The sequence below is a fragment of the Heterocephalus glaber genome, unplaced genomic scaffold (assembly GCF_053883595.1).
Source record: "Heterocephalus glaber isolate CG9 unplaced genomic scaffold, H.glaber_assembly_v1.0 deba00001068, whole genome shotgun sequence".
In the NCBI taxonomy this organism is placed as follows: domain Eukaryota; kingdom Metazoa; phylum Chordata; class Mammalia; order Rodentia; family Bathyergidae; genus Heterocephalus; species Heterocephalus glaber.
Genome location: NW_028258188.1, coordinates 1,195,418 through 1,222,930, shown reverse-complemented (window position 1 = coordinate 1,222,930; position 27,513 = coordinate 1,195,418). Strand labels below are relative to the sequence as shown.

At 41.9% G+C, this 27,513-nt stretch overlaps 1 protein-coding gene and 1 long non-coding RNA gene across 2 annotated transcripts in view; one reads left to right on the top strand and one right to left on the bottom strand.

The window, feature by feature from the left end:
• LOC147828466 (uncharacterized) overlaps window positions 1-27,513 on the bottom strand; it is a 98,733-nt gene that overhangs the window by 59,450 nt on the left and 11,770 nt on the right. The gene's annotated exons all lie outside the window — the stretch shown is intronic.
• Window positions 2,368-26,045, top strand: Dgat2l6 (diacylglycerol O-acyltransferase 2 like 6). Its single transcript, XM_004872679.3, has 7 exons — window positions 2,368-2,520; window positions 19,676-19,786; window positions 20,181-20,251; window positions 20,601-20,805; window positions 22,258-22,432; window positions 24,653-24,864; window positions 25,302-26,045. Exons 1-7 carry the CDS (start codon window positions 2,433-2,435, stop codon window positions 25,454-25,456), a joined length of 1,017 nt encoding a protein of 338 aa, XP_004872736.1. The 5' UTR covers window positions 2,368-2,432; the 3' UTR covers window positions 25,457-26,045.

The following is a 27,513-nucleotide window of genomic DNA, read 5'->3' as shown; positions in this document are numbered from 1 at the left end:
TTGGCAGCCCTTTTGTACTTCTTGGCCACCTTTCCTTCATTTCTGCTTACTTGAGGTAGTCAACTTTTGTTGGTTGCTTGCTTGGTTGAATTGCAATTGGGAAATCATGAGTGCTGGAAGTTTTGGGTTTCACTGTTGGCCTACTTCTCTCCTTCCTGCTTTTCTGCTATGTTCCCTGGTGTTTATGTCACACTTCTCCATTTGGCTCAAAAATACTCCAGCTTGGTGGCATGTGTTTGGGGGGAAAGGGTAGTCAATCAGGATTTTCACTGAACCTTGCCAGCGCACTTTGAGGGTCCAGCAGTCCTGACTTCTCTTATTGATATAGCATTTACTTAAGTGACAACTCTGCACTAGGCCCTCAGCCAGATGTTAGGAGACGAGGATGGAAAACAGTCTGGCCCTGTTGTGCCTCTTGCTCTGTGTGTGACCTTTAGCCCTCTTCAGATATCCTCCATTTACTCATCTGAAAATGGAGGGGAGGGGAGACCTGATCTGTTAGGGCCTTGGGGCTCTTGACATTGCAGTTCTTGTCTGTTCTGGTTACCCCAGGCCCCTCCACATCTCCTTTCCCCCAGAAAAGCTAGGCTTTCCTCTCTTATCTCTCACCATCCTATCCTGCAAATTCTGAATAGACATGTTCTTACACATCTTCCCCTCCATGTAAATTAACAGCTCCAAGAAGCACTTCAAGAAGCCCAGCTAGCCCAGGGGGAATAAAAGAAAGAAGAGGAAGAAAGGGCTGGCATGTCAGGTGGTCATCTAGGGCATGTTGGGGAACGAAAATATATGCTGACATACCCAAAACATTCCCTAAACTCAGTTCCAAAGAGTCACATTAATCAGTTGCATCAGGGAGGCCAAACCAAAGTGAGAGATGGGGAGAAGATAGAGTTCTGTTTGTTTCCATAGAAAAGTCAAAGGAATCAATGTTTCCTTGCACTTGTAGGATACCATTTTTTTTGTATCCTGGCAACCCTTTCAGTTACATTCAACAAATTTATTTTGTTTGAGACAGGGTCTTGCTCTGTAGTCTGGGATGGCCTTGAACTTGCTATGTAGCCCAGGTTTGGCTTGAATTTGGGATCCTCCTACCTCAGCCTCCTGAGTGCTAAGATTACAGATGTGCACCACCAAACCTGGTAACATTTTTTTTTGAGCACCTTCCGTATTCAAGGCCTTATGCTGGAAATATTGGCCTTTCCTTATAGGACACACTGCAAATTCAAGTGTACATTTTTGTGATATTTTGGTTTTAATATCTGTCTCCTCCACTAGACTGTAAACTCAATAAAGACAGTGTCATGTTTGTCTTCTTCCTCATCAAATACTTAGCATATAACAACAGTGCCTGGCAAACTGGAGTCACTCAATAGGTAGTGACAAAAAAAAAATATCCAGAGATCTGGGACCTGGGGACAGTCTTAAATTTTGCAAAGGCTGGTGTAGTGTGTGGAAGAAAGCCTCTTCATCTGAAACACAGTTGTTCAATAGCCAGGAATTGAACTAAATGAATAATAATATCAGTAAATACTTATATAGAGCCTATTGCATACCAAGCCTTGTGCACTTTACATTTATTCACTCATTGAATTCTCAGGACAAGCCTACGAACACTGTACAGTCTTGTCAACCCCACTTTACAAATGGAAAAACCGAGGCATAGAAGTTCACCAACTTGTAAGTTGCACAGTAGAGATTTGAACTCCAGCTGTCTGACTACAGTCCATGATCCTAACCACTACACTAAACTGCCTTCCAACAATGAATGCTCAGCATTGGAGAGATGAAGCAGTTTCAAAAGGGGATTTTCACAAGAAGAGATCAGTGGTGAAGCTAAGACCAGAACCCACGTCTGCTCTCTACAGTGCTTCTCTCACTCTGTCATACGTATCTGGTGCTCTTACAGAGCCCCTGAGAATGGAGGCACAAAGAGGCGTCTGAGAAGTCTAGATATTTGTGCAGAAAAACAACCTTAGTGGGCTAGTAAGCTCTCAGGAGAAGACAGGAGTCAGAGCAGCCACTAAAGTGGAAATAAATGTGACCATACATTCCCTTTCTGAGGTAGGGACAGGGGGTGGGCTGCTTCTCAGAGATCTTAGTTGAGGCCTAAGTGATTCCCTTTTCCTACACTGATTCATCCCTACAACTAGAGCCACACAAGGCCATTTCTCCCTCATTGCAATTAGGTACACGTGGAGAAAGGATACATACTGGGGAGATGAGATAGGCTGCTCTGCAACATGATGGATGTGTAGGAGTCAGGGCGGAGCAGTGAGTAGGGAGGACTGGAGGAAAGGTTTGGCTAAGCCTGACAAAATCCCAGCAGCTAACCAGACCCAGTGATGAGATTATATAAAACATTTGTAACCAACCCAGCTTAAGAGGTTCAGAGCTCCTGGTTGGGCTTCTTGCCATAGCAGAATAGCACCATGGCCACAGTACTTTCCCGACTTGATTTTCAAGAAGGCCTCCAAACACTCTGTGTTATGCAGTGGATTCCAGTCTATATATTTTTAGGTGAGTAAACCCCAAGGGCTGGAGAGCACATGGGAATAGGCCAAGAAAGAGCCCAGGTATCCCTAGATGAGAAAGGCTCCACAGTGATTATCTACTTGAGCCTCCCACCCCCAACAGGAAGGACTGGGGTGGGGCCGGGGGCACAAAGACCAAAAGTGAGGCTGTGGTTGTTCTGGTTTAAAGATTACCCCAGCCTTCTCAGGAGCTGTTCCCTATGAACTGGCTGAAAAGACTTATATTGGGGGATAGGACAGACAGAGGTGGTGGTGGCTTACAGGATTGGTGTTCCTAGGCATAAGGTCATTTTCTAGTGTCAGATTATGGTGAGAGAATTCTGGGAAATTTGAGGGCTATCTGGGTGACACATTAGAATTTGGAGAAAGGGCTATTTGTTTGGTGCACTCAGGGAAGAGCAGTCATTGGTTCTGGGCAAATGGGCTGACTGACAACTCCACACTATTCCCAGCCAGAATCCAGGGCTTTGTTGGTGGCCAATTATAGGGACAAGCTTGAAAAGTGGATAAGGAGAACTAATGTCATTCTGAAGGATAGGACAGGTAGGGGACTGCTGGTTCCAACCCACGGGAGGCTGTAAGACAACCTTAGGGCAAATGCTCTTAACCAAGAATTTAGGATTAATTGGGGGGCTGAATTTGGATGGAAAGAAATATCTCTTTACTTTCACTAATCTCTAGTGAAAATGTAGCATGTCCTTCAATGATGAATGTAAGCAATAAACCCCAGAAGTGTTAGCAGTACCTGCAACTTTGTCAGTAGCAGACATGAAAAGATTTTCATTTCATATTAGAGTTGTTACAAGCATCTTGAAATTTCATTTATGCCCACAACTACTTCAAAATTCCAGTAGTTATTGGAACCATCATTATATCTGGTTGTTTAATACATAAATCAAGAAGCACATTTGTTACTGGGACATATTGTGATTTTAATATAATGGATTTCCACTGTATGTTTGTGTATTTTATTTTGTGCATTTATAAAAATATTATTCTGAGAAGGGCTCCATAGGCTTCATTAGATTTCCAGAAGTATCCATGGCTCCCCAAAATGTAGAGTTACTAAGCTTTATTAAAGTGAATCATGCTGAGCTCATCAATGGCTTGACTTTAGCTGTACTGGGTACATGGAGGTGATTTTATTTTTGGTAAACTTGCTTGTTTATATCTTTCATAGTTGCTTTTTGTTCTCCTTTGCATCTTACCATAATTTCCTCAGAAGGACTCATTTAGTAAGTTTCGGCTGTCAGCTAGAAAATCAAAGGGCTCAGGAATGTCCCAAGAGATTTGATATTGTGTTGGCAGCCACATTTCAACCCTGGGTCCCCCAGAGAGTGGGAAAAGAGGGTCAGAGTGCAGGGAAAAGTGGTCAAGAGAGGAAGTGCTGTGGGCTGGGGATGCAGCTCAGCGTAGAGTGCTTGTCTAACATGTGCTAGCTAGGCACTGGGTTCGATCCCCACCCCCCGTACCCGTCCTCCCCCCCAAAAAGAAAAGGAAAGATAAAGGAAAAAAGGGAAAAAGAAAAGAAAGAGAGGAAGAGCTGTGACTCTTTTTTGGTGTGGAACCTCTCCTACTGAAGAAGGCCTTGGCATAACACTTGAACACAAAAGCTCACATTATTCTGGCTCCCTGGTTCCCTGAGGCAATTTTCCTCATTAAAATTGATCTTATTTTTCTGCCAGAAAAGAGAGCTGGGAATTTAGCTCAGTGGTTCTGCTCCCTACCTTGCAAGCACAAGGACCTGAGTTCGATCCCTGGTACCAAAAAAAAAAAAAAGCATGCAGAAAAGAACTCTTTGTCAAGTAGTGTTTTATCTATTCCTTTTTCCCCTCCTCCTCCTCCTCCTCTTTTTTTTTTTTTTGTTGGTACCGCGGATTGAATTCGGATCCTTACACTTGCGCAGCAGGCCGCAAAACCACTGAGCTAAATCCCCAGTCCCCTTTTTCCCTTTCGAAGAACACTGTCTCTAAGCAGGGAAAGGGCAGAAGGTATGTAAGAGGCCCAGAAGGCGAGTGTTTGCTCCTGCTAATGCAATAGCTCCTACTAATGCCTTCTTCCCATTAAATCTCATCAGCTTCCAGTCACCCTGGAAGAGCTGGAGGAGTGTTAGGGACACATAATGGCACCACCATGTCACCAATTGAAAACACAAGTATACAGTTCAGTGGCAATGAGAAATTCACACTGTTATACAACCGTCACCACTGTTCATCTATGGATTTATCCTTATGGTCAGAACTTTTTTCCTTTTTAAGGTTAAATAATATTACCTTGTTTGTATACTCTAAATATTGTTGTCATTCACCTATTGATGGGTCCTTCCACCTCTTGGCTACCATGAATAATGCTGCTACAAACATGGGTATATATGTAAGACCGAGGGCCTTACCAAACGCTCCGAGGAGCTGAAGTGGAGCACACCCGGGGATCCCAGCGGTGCCTCCAGAATGTAAGACCAAAGGCCTTACCAAACGCTCCAAGGAGCTGGAGTGGAGCACACCCGGGAAGGAGCACACCGGCCATGTTGGGAAACAGACCTTTATTAGTCTGGCCAGACGGCACTCCCGAAGCAAAATAGCTCAGAGAGGCACCTGGCTCAGAGTCCGAGGTTGTTTTATAGGGGGTTAAGGGGGGGGGGGGTTAACATGTGGATTCACAGAAAAAAAAAAGAACAAAGGTTAGTGGCTCATTGTCACATGCTGATGTTCAGCAGACATCCTGACTGACAGTTACGACCACCCTGTTTACAGATTGTCCTATAGATACTGGGCCCCGGGACATTTGGATTTAGGGCAAACAGATGGCTGAGTAACCTCGCCCTATTACTGATTGTCCATTGTCCCGAGGCAAACACACTCCAACCATCAAATTTACAACAGAATCTAGGGGAGTAATTAACTTTTGAATCACACAGTCCCACATATAAAAATGTCCAGACCCTAATTTCATTTTTTAGATATAAACCCAGAAGTGGAATTGTTCAATCATATAGTGATTCTGTTTTTTAATTTTTTGAGGATCTGCCAACCAGTTTTCCACTGCGGCTACATTATTTCACATTTCCAACAACAGTGCACAAAGTTTCCAATTTCTCTACGTTCTCACCAACACTCATTTTCTGTTTGTTTTTGTTGTTGTTATTGTTCTAATCATCCTAATGGATGTGAAATGATAGCTCACTGTGGTGTGTGTGTGTGTGTGTTTTCCGGTACTGGGAATTGAACTAAGGGCCTTACTACTGAGATGCATCCCCAGCCCTTTTTTATTTTTATTTTTAATACAGGATCTTGATAAGTTACTAAGTTGCCCAGGCCAGGCTGGAACTCCTCCTACCTCAGTCTCCTAGAGTGCTGGGATTACAGGCTTTCACCACCAGGCCCGCCATCATTGTGGTTTTGATTTGCATTTCCCTAATGATTACTGATCTTGAACATCTTTTCATGTGTTTGTTGACCATTTGTCTTGACTTCTTTCAGATTCCATTTATCTTTTTCTACTCATTTAGATGTTAAACACCCTGATTTTGTTTCTTTAGTGATTATTCTAGAATTTAAAAGAATCCTGGGCCTTGGAAATTACCAAGGTAGCTACATCATCTAACAGGATGTGATGTCTACAGCAATGTAGAATGTATTGAAATCTGTTCTCCAGTAGTTTGGGGGCAAATATTAATTATAAGGCCTTGAGATGCCTTTGCTGAGACTACAATAAATAGTTAATTAAGGCCCTTTACTATCGAGTAACAGAGATGAATCATTTATTCAACCATTGTACATATTTTATGTGTCAGTACTGAACAAATACACAAATCACTACAATGTAAGATTGTGACAAGTGAAAGAAAGAGCCACAATAGAGAGATATTAGGGTGTTAGACAAAAGTTGAGGGGGACAGGGTAGGCAGGAGAGGGAAATTGTGGTATGATAAACAGAATAGGAGTTTTGGGGTACATTGAGATTGAATAATAATTAGCTGTGTGACTTTGGACAAGTACTTGAATCTCTCTAAGCTTTAGTAGCCCCATCCTCTCAGCCTGATCCACAGGAAATGCTCTACACAGAAAAGCCAGTCTCCCTTCCTTCCTTTCTTCCCTCCTTCCTTCCTTGCTTCTTCCCTCTCTCCCTCTCTCTCTTCTTCTTTCTCTTTCTCACCTTCTCTCATTCATATTTTCTCTCTTGCTCAGAGGCCCCGCCACTGCTTTTCCTCTTCCTGAATGATGTTCAACATTGTGACTGATTGCTGAGCATTATTGGGGGTGATGGGGAGGAAACAGGCAAAATAGGGAAAAGTGGGAGGAAAAAAGGCAGAGGGACAAGAAGGAGGAAGGGAGTGAGAAGAGATGAATGAGAACATGGGTTGGAGGAGATGTGGAATACAAATATCCATGGTCCTTATACTTAGGGAGTAGCTTGACAGCCTTTCTCAGAGCCTGTTTCCATTCAGGAGAATACTCTCCATCTAGCTCTTGGCTCATATCACCATCTCCCTGAACTCTTACACTATCCTCTTTTGTGTTCCTCTAGCCTCTAGTCTACACACTCTCCAATCTATTCTATTGTCTGCTCCTTAAAGATTCTTTCAAAAACATCTTAGATTGCACCCCTTTCCTGCTCAAAAATAAGCAGTGGTTTCCCGTCGCTTTTTTGATGATGTACAGATGTGTTAACCTGAGCATTCAAGGTCATTCTGCCCTCTCCGGCTCTGACCATTTCCCACTTTATCCTCCTAATCTTCCCCTATATTATACTTCTATTTCAGGCAATCTAATCACAGAATAAACTGGAAATAAACCTTCCTAGTCTTTCACCTGTGCTGTGATGATTCCCTCCACTGGAAATATGCCATAGCAGCCCTTTCTGGGCTCTTCATAGGTAGCTGCTCTGTTATGACTCAAGTCATATCTTCTCTCCAACATATTTTATTTTTTAATGCACAGTACCAACATTTATTAATCTTCACAACACTCCTGTGAGGTAGGTCACTGGGTAGAGTAGAGAACTGAGGCAGAAGTTGAGAAAACCTGCCCAACCCTGCTTGAGGCCACAGGGCAGCTGGTGAGGGACAGGACCTGAGTGCAGACACTGGGGCTGTCGGTTCCATGTTCAGCCACTTGTAGACATCTCATGGGCATATTTTACCAATGAAGGTTACTTGAAGGATGAAACATACTGACCTCTCAGGCAACAACAGAAAAATCAACAGCTCAAACAGCATTAAGGGGGATGTCAAAGAGACAGACATTAATCAGCACATGTGTGAAGCAAGAGAACATGCTGAGAAAGGCTGGAATCATTAGGATGGGTGGGAAGACACAGGCCAGGCAATCTTCGGAACAGTTAGGGAAAATGTAAACTAGAAACTTATTCGGGGATGACCAACTCAAATGCTTATGGTTTCCAAATAGAAGAAAAGTTAGAAAAAGATAATAGAAAAGCCTAACCACTCAATCTAACTTTAAACTGGGAATGACAATAATGTTCACTTACATTAGAAGGGCCAATAATATTTGTAATAGAACTGGCAATTTGTCAGCAGTATCCTACTGTTGTACCAGCTTTTATCCCAAATATTCTACCTTTTCCCCCATAGACAAGAGGTCTTCCTTGAGGCACACTTCCTTCTCTCTCTAGACCAATCAATACACTGGCATGAGAACTGCCAAGAGGCCTAACCGCACATGTCTCATGGTTAGTTGGCTGAGCTAGGGACAGAATCCAGGAAACTGTAAGAGACTATACACTGCTCCACTATTTTAGAAATAGTCGTCACCTTCCTCTGCCCAATTCCACCTTCTACAGTGAGCACAGAAGAGCAGTCTGTGTTTTCCCAAAGGTATTTGTGAAATTGGTTCAATATGCCATTTAAAAAGAAATAAGAAAAAAGAAAAACCAAGACCTGTACTGTAAAACATAACATCGGAGTAGATTTATATAGTTATTCCAAATTTTAGAGTGATACAATGACCTCAGAGTTTAAAACTGTCACTGTTATCCCTGATTATTTTACAATAATTGGCTTAGTCTACAAGTTCAAGGAAAACACACTAATGTATTTGCTTTACTCCAGAAATCATAAAGATTACATAAAGTCTGGCTCAAAACTTTTGTGTTGATTAATTAAAAGTAAGTCTGATTAAGATGCTTTACAAGGATATATGAATGAACTTAGAGTATACAATACTTTTTTAAAATAAAACATTTGAAAAATTTCAAGGAAAGCCATCTTTACCTTGTTTGAACAATGTATTTTGAAAAGGTTAAACTTGAGAAATTATTTAAAGGTAAATAAGATGAACAGCCATAAGAAGTACTATTTATAAAATAAATGGAGTTATAGAGGCTACTTTTAAAAAAGACTGAACATAAAGCTTCTTAGTAAGATAGGTGCACAATGATGGATGCTGTCCAGGGAACACAGAGCAGCACCACACACAGATTGGCACTGCCACTTGTCAAACAACAGAAAACTCATTTTGTTTAAAATTGGGCAATGAACTCTGTGTGAACAGTGAATTTTACTTTAGCACTCTCACCAAGAGCATCAGAAATGTTTGCCTGCAGAGCAGCATCACTTGAAGATCTACATTTATTGCTTTAAATCCAGTCTTCCTCTGAGATGAAGGCAGGGCTGTCGTTCAGGTCCAGGCCTTCCTGCTGGGCCAGCAAGTGAGAGGATGGGAGGAGGATAAAGGGAGACATCAGGACCTTAGTTCTGGGCCGGTGTGGTCCTCACATGTCTGCCTCTCACCTGCTGCTTCCACCCTGTCCCTGCAGCTCGGCACCACTGAGAACACCCCTCTGTAACATTTTTTAGACAGCCCAAGACTGTGCCACCTCTGCAAGTCTAGAGTACTTTGTAAGAATAGGCTAGGAACTGGCCTCTATATCTTTTGTCCCTCTTAACCAATAGCTAACCATGAGAATAGGGGTCATTTCTTATCATTATATTTCTCAGGAGACCAAGCTGGACACTACATTATGGTCCTGCTAGATTTCTTCTTCTCAGTAAAGACCTTTAAGTCAATCTCTTGTTCTTTTCTCCTTCTCTGATATATTCTTTTGTGCATATTGTGTGTGATCCTTTCCTCTCTCTGGTTTGGGATACTACAAAAAATAGAACATAGTCTTGGATGTCAGATAGACTAGTTCTGCCACCTACTTGCTACAAGACCTTTTGCAAATAAGTCTCTATTATTTTTATGTGACCTTGAGAAAGTGAGTCTTCCATGGCCTAAGGGACAAGAGCATAACGTTTGCCTCTCAAGACTGTTCTGAAGATCAGTGAGATGAGAAAATCTTCAAGAGATGATAATTTCCTTCCTTTCTATGATAAAAATAGACATTTCTGGAAGCCCAAACACCTCCCCTGTCTTAGTTTATTTTCTTTTGCTATAACAGAATACCACAAACTAGGTAATTTATAAACAGTAGAAGTTTATTTAGCTTACGACTCTGGAGGCTAGGAAGCCCAATGTGAAAGTGCCAGTGTGTGGGGTGGGCCTTCTGATGCATCGTCCCATGGCAGAAAGTGGAAGTGAGGGAGAGAGAGAGTGCCTACAACAGAGAGCCAAACTCATCGTTATCAGGAACCCACTCTGTGATAACAGCATGAAACTATTTGCCCCACCTCCCAAAGCTGTTGCATTGGAAATTAAGTGTCTAACACCTGACATTTGGATACATTCAAACCATAGCACCTTGCCACTGGATCTTCAGAGGCATGACAATCATTTTTGTGAGAGGTACCTAGACTTTGATTTCACTGCCTCTTCAGGAAAAATAATGATAACGAAGGTCCTAGAAATTTAAGCAAAGAAATACTTTGCTGTACTCCTAGCATTCCTACAAGCCCCGTTAAGACATCCTTCACTACTCCCTTTCTGTCATCCCTACATACAACCAATTACATTGGGCTGAAAATTCAAAGTCCATGGCATCTTTCAAATGGGAAATAATGAGAAACCTACTTCAGGTTCCTATTGCCTCTCACCAGAATCACTGAAACTCTTTGCTGATCTCCCTGCCTATAGTGTCTTCTGTTTCCACCGTTAATCCTAAATTGTCTTCCTGAAACACAAATCCGATCATGCCACTTCTCTGCGTAATAAACTATATGGACTTCTCATTCCTTTTAGCATCAGGTCTAATCTTCCCAGCTTTCTTTCCTGCTTCATCTCTGCTTTATGGTGTCCCATGCTCCTTGTGGTTTTAGAGGTTTTGGTATTGCTCAAAGGCTTTGGACTCCACCATCCCCAGGCTTTTGTTCAAGCTCTTGCTTGTGCAAGGAAGGCCTTTCCTCCACCAGTCTATTGGCCAAAATCTTATCCTTCTCCTGAAATTCAGCTTTAAATATTACCTTCTACATGAAGTCTAGAGTTTCTAGAAGTCAGGTACTTTATTTTCTGCATGTATAATACAAACTAATACAAAAAAGTGCTTAAAATAGCTCTTGGCACATACAAAGTCTCGAATGCTACCTACTTTTATTCCAAAGCTTGGAGTAGAGGTACATGACTTCTTTGAACCTCAGTTTCTTCATCTTTAAAATGGCAATAATAACATTTTCTACCTATCAAGGCTGCCCGGGGATTAAATGAGATAATACACATTAAGTGCTGAACAGTGCTGTTTCATAATAAATGCTAAATACATGAAGGATCATGTTCGCATTATTTTCATTGTTTCCATATTTACTCCATTCATCCTCTTCTTTCCAGTCCCCAACACTCTCCCCTACTTTTAGCACAGAGATTTCATACGAGATAGGTTAATGTTTGTTGAATTATCAAATTTACTTTTACTCCTACATGTTCTTATATTTATAGTTCATTTAGTTCCAATAAGTAATCACAAAGCCACAGAAATTCCTCTTTGACAAGCCAGGCATGTTTTTGGATTTACTAAAGCATTGAGCCATGGGCTGGGGATCTAGCTCAGTAGTTTCGCCGCCTGGCTCGCAAGCAGAAGGACCCGAGTTCGATCCCCGGTACCAAAAAAAAAAAAAAAAAAAAAAAAAGAAAGTAAAGTAAAGCATTGAGCCAACTGACTAGAGTTGGCAGACATCACCAACACTCAGACTTAGGTCATGTCTTGAAATGTAATGTTTCCACCCATAAGAGTGAAGTACTGAGCCAGGCTGAGGCAGGAAGATCACAAGATCAAGCCCAGCTTGGGCTACATAGTGAGTTGGAAGCCAGCCTAATCTACAGAGTGAGACTCTGTGTCTCAAAAAATATATATATTTTCAGTTTATACTGGAAATAACTGGTTATGTTTAGCCTTACACATACAAGGACAGCCGGTAACCTCAGAAGGCTTTTCTTTGTTTGGAATAAGGGCTCTGGTCTTCCTGTTAACTTTCACCTACAGCTGGGAACATTTTGAAATTGAACTCCTCCCTATAGTGCAATGCAAACCAACAGATATTCATCATTAGCCATCTCCTTGAGCTTGGCACTGTGGTAACAGCTGTTTTCAAAACATTTGCTGTCTAATAGGGAGTGGGCTAGGCATGTGAAATACCAATAACACAAGCAAACAAAACAAAACAAAACAGAGACAGAAGCGTGAATAATATGCTGAGAGTATGCAGAGGAGGAAACTCTTAATTCTGCCCAGACTATTAGCGCAGATATCATTAAGAAAATGTCATTTCAGCTGACCCCTGAAGGCTGAGAGAATTTTGATAAATCGAAAGTTGGGGAGAGAATAGTTAAAATAAGGGAACAATGTGAAAATAAGGGAACTGAAAATAGAAATTTAAAAAAATTTTAAATACCCCCCAATGAAATATTTATGAATAAATCTAGCAAAACATTTATACTGATAAATGCCTAAAAAAGATTTTAACCTAATTTTATGTCTCAAGGAACTAGAAAAAAAATGAACTAAGTTCAAAGTTAGCATAAAGAGGACTGGGGATTTAGCTTAGTGGTGCCGCCACCTGCCTCACAAGCGCAAGGTCCCGAGTTCGATCCCTAGTACCAAAAACAACAACAACAAAAAAGTTAGCATAAAGAAGGAAACAATAATTAGAAACAGAAATAAATGAAATAGAGACTGCAAAAACAGCAGAAAAGATCAATAAAAGCAAGAGTTGACATGTTGAAAAGAGAAACTGACAAACTTTTAGCTAGATTAACCAAGAAAGAAAGACTATCAAATAAAATAACAAAGTAAAAAAAATCACTACTGATACCACAGAAATACAGAGACTCACAAGGGACTACTATGAATAGTCAAATGCCAACAAACTGGATAACCTAGAAGAAATGGATTCATACAACCTACCAAGAATGAATCATCAAGAAATGGAAAATCTGAATGGACCAATAATGAATAAAGTTATTGAAACAGCAACAAAAATTCTCCAACAAATTAACGCCTAGAACCAAATGGCTTCATAATTAAATTTTACAAAACATTTAAAGAAGAATACTAACATTGCTTAAATTCTTCCAAGAAACTAAAGGGGAAGGAACACTTTCAAACTCATTTTTACAAGGCCAGCATTATCCTACTACCAAAGTCAAAAAAGGAAATTATGGGCCCATAAACCTGATGAACATAGAAACGAAATTCTTCAATAAAATGCTGGTGAACTAAATCCAACAGCATATCAAAAAATTTATTCACTTTGATCAAGAGGGATTTGTCTCTGGGAAGTAAGGATGGTTCACCATATGCAAATTAATAAATGTGATACACAACCTTAATACAGTGCAGGGTAAAAATCATATGGCTATCTCAATAGAAGTATAAACAGGATTTTCGCAGTACTGGGGATTGAACTCACAGCCTCTGGACTGACCTACACCTCCAACTGTTTTAATTTATTTATTGATTTTTATCTTGAGATATGGTTTTTCTAAGTCATTAAGTTGCCGAGGCTGGGTTTGAATTTGTGATCCTCCTGCCTCAACCTCCCAAGTAGCTAGGATTACAGGCATGCACCACCAGGCCTGGTGCAAAAACAAACATTTGACAAAATTCGACATCCATTCATGAAAAAAATTCTCACCAAATTAGGTATAGAAGAAATACATTTATTTCAGTATAGTAAAGACCATATACGAAAAACCCATAGCTAACATCATACTCAATGGTGAAAACCTAAAGCTTTTCCTCTAATTGGGAACAAGACAACAGCCCCCATTCTCACTGTTTCTATTCAGTATAGTACTGGAAGTCCTAGAAAGAGCAATCAGACAAGAAAAAGAAACAAAAAACTTCTAAATTGGAAGAAACAAGTTAACTTTTCCCTGTCAGCAGATAACATGATTATATACGTAGAAAACCCTAAATTCTCCACCAAAACTTTTTGGACTAATAGAAAAATTCAGTAAAGTGGCAAGATTCAAAGATCAATAGGAAAATCAGCTGCAATTCTATACACTAACAAGGAACCACTCCCCTCCCCAAAAGCAAACAGTACTACTTACAATAGCATCAAAAAGCCTGATACACTTAAGAATAAATTTAACCTAGGAGATAAAAGATCTGTACATCAAAAACTATAAGATGATAAAACAGCTGAAGATGGCACAACTAATTTTAGTATATGTGCTGCCGAAGTGAGCACAACACAACTAAATGGAAAGAAACTCAGTATTCATGGGCTAGAAGAATTAATATTATTAAACTGTCCATGCTACTCAAAATGATTTATAGATTCAATGCCTTTCAAAATTTCAATGATGGCCGGAGATTTATCTCAGTGGTTCTGCTGCCTGCCTCGCAAGTGCAAGGTCGGTCCCAAGTTCAATCCCCGGTACAAAAAAAAAAAAAAATGAACAAAATTTCAATGATATATTTAATAAAAACAGAAAAAAATCAATGCTAAAATTTATATACTACAAAAGGCCCTGAATATCTAAAGCAATCTTTAGAAAGAACAAACTGGATACACCACACTTTCTAACTGTATTACAAAGCTGTAGTAACCAAAACAGCATGGTACTGGAATAAAAGCAGATGCATAGACCAGTGGAATAGAATAGAGAGCCCAGAAATAATTCCACATATATATCAACTAATCTTTGACAAGGACACCAAGAATACACAATGGAGAAATGCTGGCCTCTTTACTAAATGGTGTCAAAGTGGACAAACACATGAAAAGTAATAAAATTGAACCCTTATATTATACCATATAAAAATGAACCCACAATGAATTAAAGGCTTAATTATAAGGCCTGAAACCATTAAATTTTAAAAAAACTATGAAGTAAATGTGATGTTGACCTTGGCAGTGACTTTGGGGGTGTGTGTGACAACAAAAGCAAAAATAAACAAATGGGAGTACATGAAACTAAAAGGCTTGTGCTTACCAAAGGAAACACTCAAAAAATGATAATGCAGCCTACAAAATAGAAGAAATTATTTGGAAACCATAAATCTAATAAGGAGTTAATCTCCAAAATATATAAGAACTTGTATAACTCAATAACAAAACAAAAACAAATAACCTAACTTTACAAATGGGCAAAAGACCTGAATAGATATTTTTCCAAAGAATATGTACCAAGAGCCAATAGATTTATGAAAAGACTTCCAATGTTAATAGTCATAAGGGAAATGCAAATCAAAATCATGGTGAGATGTCACCTTATAACTGTTAGGATGGCTATTATCAAAAAGATAAGAGAAAACAAGTGTTGGCTAGAATGTAGAAAAAGGAAACCCTTATATACCATTTATGGGAATGTAAAATGATACAGCCATTATGGAAAACATATGGAGGTTCCAAAGGTAATGAAATCAGTACCTTGAGGAGATATCTGCACCTTCATCTTCATTGTAGCATTATTCACATAGCAAGATATGAAGCCAACCAAAGTGTCTATTGACAGATGAAGAAAATATGATCCCCCCCGACACACATGTTATTCAGCCATTATAAAGTAGGAAATTCTCTCATTTGCAACAACATGGATGAAACTGGAGAATATTATGCTAAGTGAAATAAGCCAGACACAAAAAGACAAATACCACATGATGTCACTTATATTTGGAATCTAAAATAGTCAAATTTAGATGGGTATGGTGGTTTGTGCCTGTAGTCCTAGGTCCACAAGAGGCTGCAGCAAGAGGATTTCTTGAGCCCAGGAGTTTGTGTACAGCCTGGACAACATAGCATGATACTGTCTCTTTAAAAAAAAAAAAAACTTATAGAAGCAGAAAATAAAATGGTAGCTGTCAGGGGCTGGGGCAAGGGGGAAAATGGGAAGATGTTGGTCAAAGGGTACAAAGTTTCAGCTATAAAATGAATGAGTTCTGGAGATTTAGTGTACAGTGTGATGACTATAGTAAAGAATACTACATTGTTTACTTATAATTTGCCAAGAGAGTAGATCTCAGGTGTCTTCTCCCCTTCTAACACACAATGTATGTATGGTGGTGATGTGTTGATTAATTTGATTGTAGTAATCATTACACAATACATATATATATCAATTTATCATGTATACCTTGAATATATTCAATTTCATTTGTCAAGTATGCTTCTAGAAAAATGTTAACTTGAAATGAACCATAGATTTACATGTGAAACAGAAAACTAAAGCCTTTAGAAGAGAACAGGAGAAAAACTCAATGATCTGATGTTAAGCAGAGTCAGATTTGACATCTAAGGTGCAATTTGTAAAAGGAAAACTATGATAAATTATACTTCACCAAAATTAAAAGCTTTTGTGCCAAGAAAGAACCTATTAATAGAAAGAAGAGATAGACAGAGACTAGGAAAAAATGCTTGCAAATCAGATGTCAGATGAAGGACTTGTTTCCAAACTGTATAAAGGACTTCCAAAAGTCAATAGTCCTCCCAGAGGAGGACTAGCAAGCGGGAAGGGACAGTAAGGATGGGACCAGTATTGGAACTTGGCCTTGTATGGGCTCTTAGCCCTTTCCTGCTTACCTTGGAAAAGCATTGAGCAAGAATCCTAGCTATATAAGGCTTTGTAAGATCTGGGAAAGGCAAGAAGGTCTTCAAGGCTACACCATATCACATAATTGCGTTTATCTCACAGATGACCATCTTGTGCTGAACCTACAGGACGAAAGTTTCACCTAGGGAAGTAACAGTCTTTTCCATGCTAAGAAATGAGCCTGTTAACCAAGAACTCTACCGCAGAGAGAAAATGGCTATGTTTCTCCTCTGATTTTTGAGGAGCCAGTGAGGGGTCTAGCACACCCCACCACAGCTCCAGTATCATGTGATGGTCTCCTATGCATCTGTCATCTTGAGCCTTCTTGGATTAAACATGTTTGTAATGGGGCCATAATTCTTATGTGTCCCTGCCAGTGTTACATGCATGACTGTCCCACCAGGCAGCTTTTTGTTAATTTTATTAGTAAAAAGACTGATAAAAGTGATTAGATCGGTTTGTACCACCAATACCAATAAGCTCCCCGATGGGACAGTCATACGTGAACCACCAGTGGTTCAAGCCAGTGGAAACATGTTAATGAATACTGAAGACCAACCTCTTTCAGATGAATGACTTTCCTTCTCCCTGTGTTTGCCAGGGTGTTGGGACAGTGTGTGATTTCTCAGTGTTGTTCCCTCCCTCCCTCCAGGTGAGAGAAGATAATCACCATCCCAAGAATTCTCAATAAATTAAGCTAAACAAACAAAAACAGCACAACTAGAAAGATTTTTTTGAGACAGGGTCTTGCTATGTAGTTCTAGCTGGTCTTGAACTCACTATGTAGCGCAGGCTGGCCTCAATCTCGGTGATCTTCCTGCCTCAGCCTCCCGAGTGCTGGGATTACAGGCGTGTACCACCATGCCCTGTTTGAGCATAAGATTTTTTTTTTTTGGTACCAGGGATTGAACTCAGGACCTTGCTCTTGCAAGGCAGGCGCAGTGCTGCTGAGCTAAATCCCAGCCCTGAGCACAAGATTTGAAAAGACATTTCATTAAAGTGGATACACAGAAGGTAGATAACCATATGAAAGACTGTTAAGCATCATTAGCTACTAGAGAAATGCAAATAAGAATGATAATGAGATACCACTGCACCACATCTATTGCGAAGACCTGGCCATCCTCAATACAAACTAAATTAGGAGCCTACCATATGAACTTCTTCCTTGAAATCCCCTCCATGGTGCCTCACTTGAACATGAACAAGAAATGTGGAAATCATCTCCTGATATCAGGTCAGAACCTCTAAGGGAGTGTTACACACACATACACACAAATGCTTATTCTCCATCATCCTTTCCTCAGACACCTCTGCTTTGTGCCACACATGGGACTCCTCGGTCTGTGCTCTTTAGCTTTCCCACTTTTGGCTTCTGTTTCTTCCATCTCTTTATATCCCACATTTGTCACGGCGCATTCCACTGATGAGATTCTTATAGGCTGGATCTGGAAGGCTTGTCCTCAAACGACACAAGGTTTCCTGCAGGGCCACACCTGCAGTTCCAATAAATTCCACAAGAGGGATAATGTTTCTCCAGGTAAGGGCTCCTCAACTGCCTTAGGACTGATAGTTAAATGAAGAAGATTTCTTTTTATTTTTTTGGTACTGGGGGATTGAACTCGGGTCCTTGCGCTGGCGCAGGAGGCGGAAAAACCACTGAGCTAAATCCCCGGCCCTGAAGAAGATAGATATAAGGTACACAATCCACCTCTGCTTTAAAAATAACATCACATCTAAATAACATTATACACACTGACTAAACATTAATCACTAAAATTTCTCCATTATTGAAAAAATAAAACATTTTAAAATTTATTTTTCATCCATTCTAGACATTTCTTGAACACCCACTATGTGCCAGGCACTGTTGTAAATACTAAGAATTCCAACAAAACTTACTTGAAGCAAGATAGGAAAGAAATGATATACTTAGACTGCCTTTATTTTTATTTTTTTTTATTTATTTATTTTTGGTACCGGTGATTGAACTCAGGACCTTGCACTTGTGAGGCAGGCAGCAGAACCACTGAGCTAAATCCCCAGCCCCTAGACTGTCTTTAATGAGTGAAGATTCCTATTTAACTTTATCTGAATTTTCTTCTGAAACTTAACTGGCAAATTTACTTTCATCTTTTACAAAGGTCAGAAGTAGCAGGGCTTTTATCCGTGGCAAACTTCCCATAGAAATCCTCCCTATTTCCAGGCCAATTAGCATGCTTACGAAAACCATCTCCTGCAGCTCTGGTAAGGGGAATTCAGCCCTTCACTAAGGTTTCTTCTAATGCACTCCATAAGATGACTTTTAAAGCAATGCCCTCATTGTCTTTTTCTTTCTATATTTCAAGCACAAGAGACCAACCTGCTGGTAGGTAACCCTTGAGTTTTGCTCCCTTCTCTGAAATGTTCATCTACCATGATATGGCATCTATTCAAAGAAGTCATTTCCTAAGCTAGGTCCTTTTTAATTCATGATATGTGTACTTAGCCCCTCTTTCTCATGAATGCAGATTTAAAAGTGGAAGATAGCTCAGTGGTAGAGCACTTGCCTAACATGCAAAAGGCTCTTGGCTCAATTCCCAGCACCACAAAAAAGTAAATAGATAAAAATAGAATTCAATTCCTATTTTTATAAGATGTATTGTGTTTGCATTTCACAGCATGCTGTATCTCTTTGCTAACAGAGATAAAGTTTTCCCCTTCTGAACTTTTGCAACATTTTGAAAGGGACAAAATAGAACATAGTAAAGCAGTTTCTAATCTGTGTTTTCTTCTCAGTTTCAAATACTTTGTACACTGTAGGCAAGGCCTCTGGGGAATACGCAGATTTAGCAGTTCAACAAAGGAAGAAGGGTCAAGTTTTTAGAAAAAATTTCTCGAGGTCCTAAAATGGGGATAATCAGCTACCATTCCAATGTACTCTTCTTTCCATTTGTTGGGCAGTGCTCTTTTGACCTCAGCCGAGGGCCTCCTCAGAGAACTTCGTGGTTCTGTGCTTTTCTCCATTAAGATCTCAGCTATCAAGGGGACCCAGATGCAAGGGCTCAAGGGTCAGCCAGGATCAGAGCAGAGTAAGGCAAAGTGCAAAAGAGGAGAGAAGAATCCCACATCCACCTTGCTTGCTCCTTTGTGTGGAAGTACAGTTCAGGGTGATGAGAGGCATGCTGAAACTTGAAAGGAACTGAAGAGCATGAACCCATTATGTCTCCTCAGGAGCGATTCCCATTATCCTCATACCCTACTCCCTGGTGTTCACGGAGTTCTGGGCCTTGGCTGTGCTTGCCTTAGCCTGGCTTGCCTATGATTGGAACACCCACAATCGAGGTAAGAGGTGGGGAACGAATGGCACTCCTATCTATGCCAAAGCTGGAACCACAAGGAGAAGGAGGTAGATGAAGAGAAGGGGAAAAGCAAAGCTGGAAGGGGAAAGGGACAGAGGGCTCTGTCAGGCTGCCCAGGAAGAATTAAGAGGTTAATGTTTCTGAGCAGGGTACCCCAGACTCAGTATGTTTCCCCATTGCCTTTCTGGTTGGCTCCAGAGGAACAGGGGCCTCCTGTGCCTTGGAAGCTGGATTCAGGGACAGTACTTCTAGCTCTGATGAGCAAGAAGGAGGCCCTTTTTGTGGCCTGAGAACTGCAGACAGAACTCTCTACCTCTGGTAGAGGAGAGGTGATGGCAATCCCCCTCCTGCTCTTCCCTTCCCTTCTCTACTCACAGGTGGCAGGCGTACAGCTTGGGTACGAAACTGGACCCTCTGGAAGTATTTCCGTAATTACTTCCCAATAAAGGTGACTATATTTCCTCTGGGTTCCCTTGGTTCTTATTGCCCTACCTCTCACTCCCTACTTAGTTTCATGTTTTCAAAGGCTTTAGTGGCCAGTAGTGAAGCTCAAGGCCCAGAAGTATAAGGTAGAGCAGAAACCCAAGATGGATGGGTAGATGGGGAGACATGGAGAGCAACCTTTCCGTCAGTGGCAAACCCAGGTCAGCCTCTCTGACCATCATAATTTCTGGCAAACCTATGAGCAGGAATATGGGGCTCCCAGAGGGAAACATAGGCTACCTGGTGAGATCTAAGACTACACAGCCTCTCTTCTTTCTGCTTAGCCAAACTCTGACTCAATCTCCCTCTAACAGCTGGTGAAGACTCATGACCTTTCTCCCAAACACAACTACATCATTGCCAGCCACCCCCATGGTGTTGTCTCTTATGGTGCCTTCATCAACTTTGCCACTGAGGCCACTGGATTTGCCCGGATTTTCCCATCTATCACTCCCTTTTTAGCCACCTTGGAAGGGATCTTCTGGATCCCACTTGTGCGAGACTACGTGATGTCAATGGGTAAGTATAAATCATTCTAATCTGTAACCTACCTCAAGGCTCTAGTCCCAATAAACTCTGCCAATCATTCACTGCTAGAAAAGGACTTCGTAAAAAATGAGTTCAGAACACATTGGGGCGATATTAAGGGGTAAGTGGCCAAGCATCAGATTCTGTCCAAGATCTGGTATGCAGAGTTCAGTTGGGCAGCAGGGAAAGTTAAAGGGATTCATAAGACTCTCCAGGATTCTTTTCCCAGAGGGAACCAGTAGGCTAAATTCAGGATCAAAGCCCAAATAGAGTGCAGAACATGAAAGCCAAGTACTAGACACAACTGCAGGGAAAATCAGGCTGGATTTGCCAGATTCTTTTCTGGGATGTTGGTTGGCTTCTTTTGGCCAGACATTTATATGGAAGCTCTTATCCTAGATTATTTTAGAGACATTTTAAAAGCGTTCATACCACCTAGTATAGTCTTCATCTTCTGGGAACTCCTTCACGCTTTCGTAACATGCCAGAGGATACTGGATAGGCATCCATCAGAATCCAGGACAACTTACCCATGACAGGCTTCAAGCCAGGGCACAGTGACAAATGTCCATCTCTCTGGACTACTATTTATCCTTCTGGACACCAGAAAACAACAAAAACCAAACATTAAAATATAAGATGCATTTATCTGAACGGGCTAGGTGGGACCATTAGAATCTCAGAGGATGCTTCAGTTCCTCTCTGAAGTTGGCATGGCCCTGGAGCGAGGACTTCTCTTAGTGACTGGAGCCTGGAGGAAAGTACTGTCACCCAGTAGAGAACAGAAGGTGAGCACAGGGCAAAGATAAGGTTCAGAAGTGATTCCATTGTTCATCTATATTTCAGTTTGAGGGCCGGGATTTAGCTCAGTGGTTTCCCCGCCTGCTGCGCAAGCGCAAGGACCCGAGTTCGATTCCCCGGTACCAAAAAAAAAAAAAAAAGAGTCAACTATATTTCAATTTGGCTTGGGTAGGCTCCAAGCCTGCCTGTTCTCCTAAATCCCTAGTCAGTGTCTTGCTATTGGCAGGTTTCTCTTAGGAAAAAACACACTGGTGGTGGCTATTCCTGGTCACCCCTGAAGGAGAGTACTCCGGAGGGCTACTAATGCAGTCAGCCTGAGCAGAGTGCAGGACAGCTATAGTTTGTGTGTAGAGACAGGAAGGGTGGGCTTAAGGACTGCTGATCTGGAAGGAAGTAGGATCTGGATGGAAGTAAACAGAGGAACTCAGTGTAGCTTCAACTATAGAAAGACAGATTCCAAGGCAAACAACTGGACCCATCTTAGGCCAGGACCTGTCCAGGATACCGGGAACAAAGACAGAATTGAGGGGCCATCAATAAGCAGGACACAGAACTATCTCCAGCAAGAAGAGCCCAGAGGAGCCCCTCACCCCATCACCAGGCACCAAGTTTGTTCTACTGTTTGACTCTTTGGTTTCACAGGCGTGTGCCCAGTGAGTAAGTTGGCCCTGGAGTACACGCTGACCCAGAAAGACTCAGGCAATGCTGTGGTCATCGTGGTGGGTGGAGCTACTGAAGCCCTCTTGTGCCACCCAGGATCCTCCACCATCTTGCTCAAGGAACGTAAAGGTTTTGTAAAGCTGGCATTGGAGACAGGGTAGGTCCCTGGATTCTGGAGCTTCCATGTCAAGGTGCCATGGACCCTTTGTTGCCCTCTGCAGAATGCTGCCCTCCGTGGGAAACCTGCTAGATGATGCACTCTTCACTAAGGTTACTTCCTTCTACCTTCTCACACTGGGTCTTTGGGGTGTTTGGTCCTGAAGACATACTTCGGTGGGCACTTTTCTTACTTGAAATTAGTGAAAGAATAGCAGAAGGGGACCTTTTGCTTTCTGCCTGTTACCCTGGTAAGCTGGGGGTCTGGCAACTGGAGTCTCACTCTATATCCACCTGTTCACTGAGAGGCCTGAGAAGTTCCCAAGGGCAAAGAAGGCACTGGCCTTGGAGATATGAGGATTGCAAAAGTGAATAAGATGTGCCCCAAAGAGCTTACGGTCTGATTTGAAAAGTACAACACATTCATTCAGCAATTATTAAGCACCTACTGGGTGTCAGGCATTGTGGTGGGAATTGAGGATATAAGAAGATAAGAGACTTTGTCTTTGCAAACTCATAGTCCAATGTGGAAAACAGACCCACACACATATCATTACAAAATACATCCCAGATCCAATCACTTACTACTTCAACTACCGTTACCTAGTTTAAACCACCTTCATCCCTCCCCTGGATTACTACAATATTTCTAACTGCTCTCCCTACTTCTGTCCCTACCTCCCTCACCTTTAAGAGTCTATTCCTATCTGCAATCAGAATAATTGTGTTAAACATAATTAAGAGTTTATGATTTACAAATCATGTCACTACTCAAAATGCTTCAGTAGCTCCCATGCCACTCAGACCAAAAGCCACAATCCTTGGGCCAGGGATTTAGCTCAGAGCTGATGCCACCTGCTTTCCAAGTGCAAGCTCCCGAGTTCAATCCCGGATACCAAAAAAAAAAAAGCCACAATCCTTACAAATGGCCTGAAAGACCCTGAATTATCTGGTTTACCTGGTTCTTAGCCACCTCCCTGACCTCATCATTCACTATTCTCCCCCTGGCCAACTACACTGGCCTCCTTACTTATCCCCAAACAGGCTACATATTCCTGCCTTAGGGTCCTGGTTCTAGCTGTTCCCTCTGCCTGGAACACTGTCCCTCCAAGTAACTACTAGGCTCTTTCAAGTCTTTGCTTAAACATCTCTTCTCAGTAAGCTCTGTCCTGCCCATCCTGCTCTATTGTTTTCCTGTTGTACTTGCCATCTTCTTACATATCATCTATTTTATTTACTTATTTATCTATTATTTTATTGTGTTCCCTGATGTATCTCCAGGGTCTAAAATAGTGCTGACACATAGAAAGAACTCAATAGAGATTTCTCAAATGAATGAAGTGCTATAAGGGAGATGTGTACAAATGGCTATGGGAGCAACAGTTTATGGAAAGACATTGGCCCAGAGTAGAGGTTTCATGGGTGAGTAACATCTGAACTATGAATTGAAATATAGTAGGAGTTTCCAGTCCCCAAAAGGAGAAAGACCTGAGGCATTCAATGAGGACCTACAGCATATGAGGCACCATGCCAGGGCCTAGGGATTCACAGATGAATGTGACACAGTTCTCACCCTTGATTGGCTTGCTGTCTCCTGGGGAAGGTAAGGAAATGACTGCAATATAGAGGTGAGGGAGCAGGATGACAGGAAACAAGCACTAGGTGAAGGGCACCTGGTCCACAGTGGGTGAACTGGAGGCGGTCAAGCAAAGTTTCTTCAAGGGGATGAAATGGGAACTGAGTACTGAAAGGCAAAATGAATTTGCCCTGTGAAGACTGAGGGAGCAGAATGTACAGACACAGGGATGAGAGATAACTCAGCACACTTAGCATGGCTAAGCAGATTGTGAGGAAGAAGTGGGGAGAGGGAAAGCTAGCCAGTGGGGTAGGGTGAGGGTAAAAGCACAAAGGCCATGCTGAGCAGCAGGTCCACAGTGAGGAGCACTGGGGGAGTTTTAAAGACAGGAATAACCCATCCACATAGGCATTTTAGGAAGATCACTGGGTGTTTCTTCCCATCGTGGCACAAGTGCAGCAGCTCCCCTCAGAGAGTTCAGGGGGGAGAAGAGAGTCTGGAAGGAACAGAACACAAAGCTGGAGATGGTTATCTTGGGTTCTCACCCAACAATCAAGAGGTTGGAGACGTTTCCCACCTTGGACAGAGTTTTGCAGGGGGAGGTTTCACTTCCTTGGAAACCTTACCCTCCTCCTCTCTCTGCAGGGCATACCTTGTTCCTTCCTATTCCTTTGGTGAGAATGAGATTTACAATCAGGAAGTCTTCCCTGAAGGCACGTGGATAAGGTTCTTCCAGAAAAACTTCCAGAAAACATTAAAAAAAATCCTGGGATTAAATTTCTGTACCTTCCATGGCCGAGGCCTCACTCAAGGATCCTGGGGCTTTCTGCCTTTCAATCGGCCCATTACCACAGTTGGTGAGCTGTTCCACTGTCCCTGAACTAACCCAGTTCTTAATCCCCCCCCACACTCTAAGTCATCTAACAAGCCCCCGGGGTCCTGGCTCCCACCCAGGGTGGGCAAAGGGAATTCCAGTGAATGTGGTTGAGAGCAGGGCAGGGAGAACAACTAAACAGATAATAGTTATAACCACTCACATGTGAGACACAGTTCAACAGCAGTCACAAGACCATTATTATTCACACACATTTCTTCAGCTCTCTCCTGCACTGGCTCTCATTATCTGAACCACAGGTGAGTTTAGGCAGCCAGAGAATGAGGGCCAGCCTAGAGCTGGAGCAGATGGAAAGACTGAAGAAAGAGGGAGGGTCCAGACACAAGTATGTGGCCCCAGTGAGGGGTGGATAATGTGTTAGGGTGGGAATTCTGATGCTTGTCTCCTCCTTTTCCATAGTTGGAGAACCTCTGCCAGTCCCCAAGATTGAGAGGCCCAACAAGGAGACAGTGGACAACTACCACTCACTATACATCAATGCCCTGCGCAAGCTGTTTGACCAACACAAAGATGAACATGGCCTCTCTGAGAACCAGGAGCTTACAATCATATAATGGGAGCCACATTCCTTATTACTGAACCCCCAAACCATGAGGGATCCAAGTAAAGCCACAGGGAAGGAAGAATTTGGGGATAGGTGTGGATCTCAAAGATGAGAGGGGATTTCACCCAAGGCAGAAAGTACTTAATGAGTCAAGGTTCTAGCAATGGCATCCCCTTCCAAGTGGCCAAGGCAGCTCTGGGGAAGGAACCACGCAAGCAGTGGGAACCAAGGAGGGCTGCCTAACAGAGGAGGTGGCTCTAACACCCCTGACAGTTTTAGGACCACAACCCAGTCTAAGAGTCTTGTGAGTCACTCTAGCTATCTAGTTGAAGTAATGAGAAGTCAACAAACACTGTGCTCTTCCTTCCCAAACCTTGGAAACATCTACTCTGTAGGTTTATGGTTAGAAGTTTAGTTAAGAATAAGGACAGTTTGTTGCCTCCCAGTACAATTTGGAGATTGCCACAGGTAAACTGAGGGCCTGAACTGTGGCCTCCTAACCCTAATAGATAGGATTCCTTCAGTTATGACTGAGTTCTACATTGGTCATACAGTCACACTGTTTCTTCGATAAAAATAAAGCTCTAGATATATACAACATTATAGGCCTATTTTCCAATTTCTCTATGGCTCAACACTGGGCATCTCTCAGGCCTAAAATTTTTCCTTCTGGCCATAACCATTTTCCTCTTCTTCACCCACTCTTTCTACTGTCCCTGGCAGAAAAGGTAAAGGAATGGAACCAAAGCTGCTGCACAGTATAGGAGATAGAAACAGTAACAGAAACTAACTGATATGGATACCCACAGAATAGCCCTCCTCTCCTGACCCCACATAGCCACCGTGGGTCAAAAGGAAGGGAGCCAATGGCCATGCACTAGGTATACATTTACTTGATGTCAAATATCTACTGTGTCCCAGAGACCATGTCATCACTTTCACAACCGTTGTCATATAATGCTAACACCAACCCTGTTGACTAAGATTGCCACCATCACAACACAGCTCTTTGGAAGGTGTACCCTGCACCCCACTGCCCTCTGCTAGAAGGAAAGGGATCAAACTCAGGACCTTGTGCTTGCGAGGCAGGTGGTGGAACCACTGAGCTAAACCCCTGGCCCAACAATTTTTAATTTAGGTAAAACTGAGGATTCAGATCAGTTGATAGGTTCCACTGCTCCCAGCCCAGAAGAAGGGGATTCCAGGCTGCCGTTCCACCACTCCCAGTGCAGAGGACATGAGCCGTGCAGGCACCGACAGAACCCCCGCCCCAGGTGGAAATGAGAAGACACGTAAAAAAGTCTCAAAACCAGACTTCCAGATCACCTACAGCAACCCCAAAGGGAAACAAGATGGAACACTCTTATACTCAACCACCTGGACTCCTTAAACTAGCAACAAAAGAGGATCTGGAAAAAATGAAATCAGAAATAATTTCTCAGATAACAACACAGACTGTGCCCATAGTGCAAGACATGATTAATAAATCTAGAGAGGACACAGATAAAAAAATAGAAGAGCTGAGGGACATGATGGAATCCCAACATAGGAAACAAATGGAATCCATAAAAGATACAAACAGATTTCCAGGAGATTAAAAACTCCATTGAAAGTCTACACAGCAGAATGAGCCTATGTGAGGACAGAATTTTAGATATAGAAGATAAGATTGCAATTAGTGACCAGGAAAAGGAAAATGGCTTCAAAATTGTAAGGGACCACAAGAAATCAAGCCAGCAGCTGCTAGATGATGCAAAGAAGAATAACATAAGACTGATTGGAGTCAACGAAGAAAGAGGAGAGAGTGCAGATGACATAAAAAAACTGTTCACAGAAGTGATGGCAGAAAACTTCCCAAGGAGGGGAAAAGAGCTTGACATACAGATAAGTGAGGCATATAGGACTCCAAATAGACTTGATCAAAAAAAATCTACACATAGGCATATAATTGTTAAGATTCCAGAAACCCAACAGAAGAACAAAGTTCTACAAGCAGTTAAAGAAACAAATCACATACAAAGGAAAGCCCATCAGAATCACAGCAGACTTCTCAATGCAAACCCTCAA

Coding starts and splice junctions, on each gene's coding strand:
- Dgat2l6 (XM_004872679.3), top strand. CDS start 2,433: ATGGCCACAGTACTTTCCCGACTTGATTTTCAAGAAGGCCTCCAAACA. Junction 22,433..24,652: donor AAGCTGGCATTGGAGACAGG/GTAGGTCCCTGG, acceptor CTCTCTCTGCAG/GGCATACCTTGTTCCTTCCT. Junction 24,865..25,301: donor TCGGCCCATTACCACAGTTG/GTGAGCTGTTCC, acceptor CCTTTTCCATAG/TTGGAGAACCTCTGCCAGTC.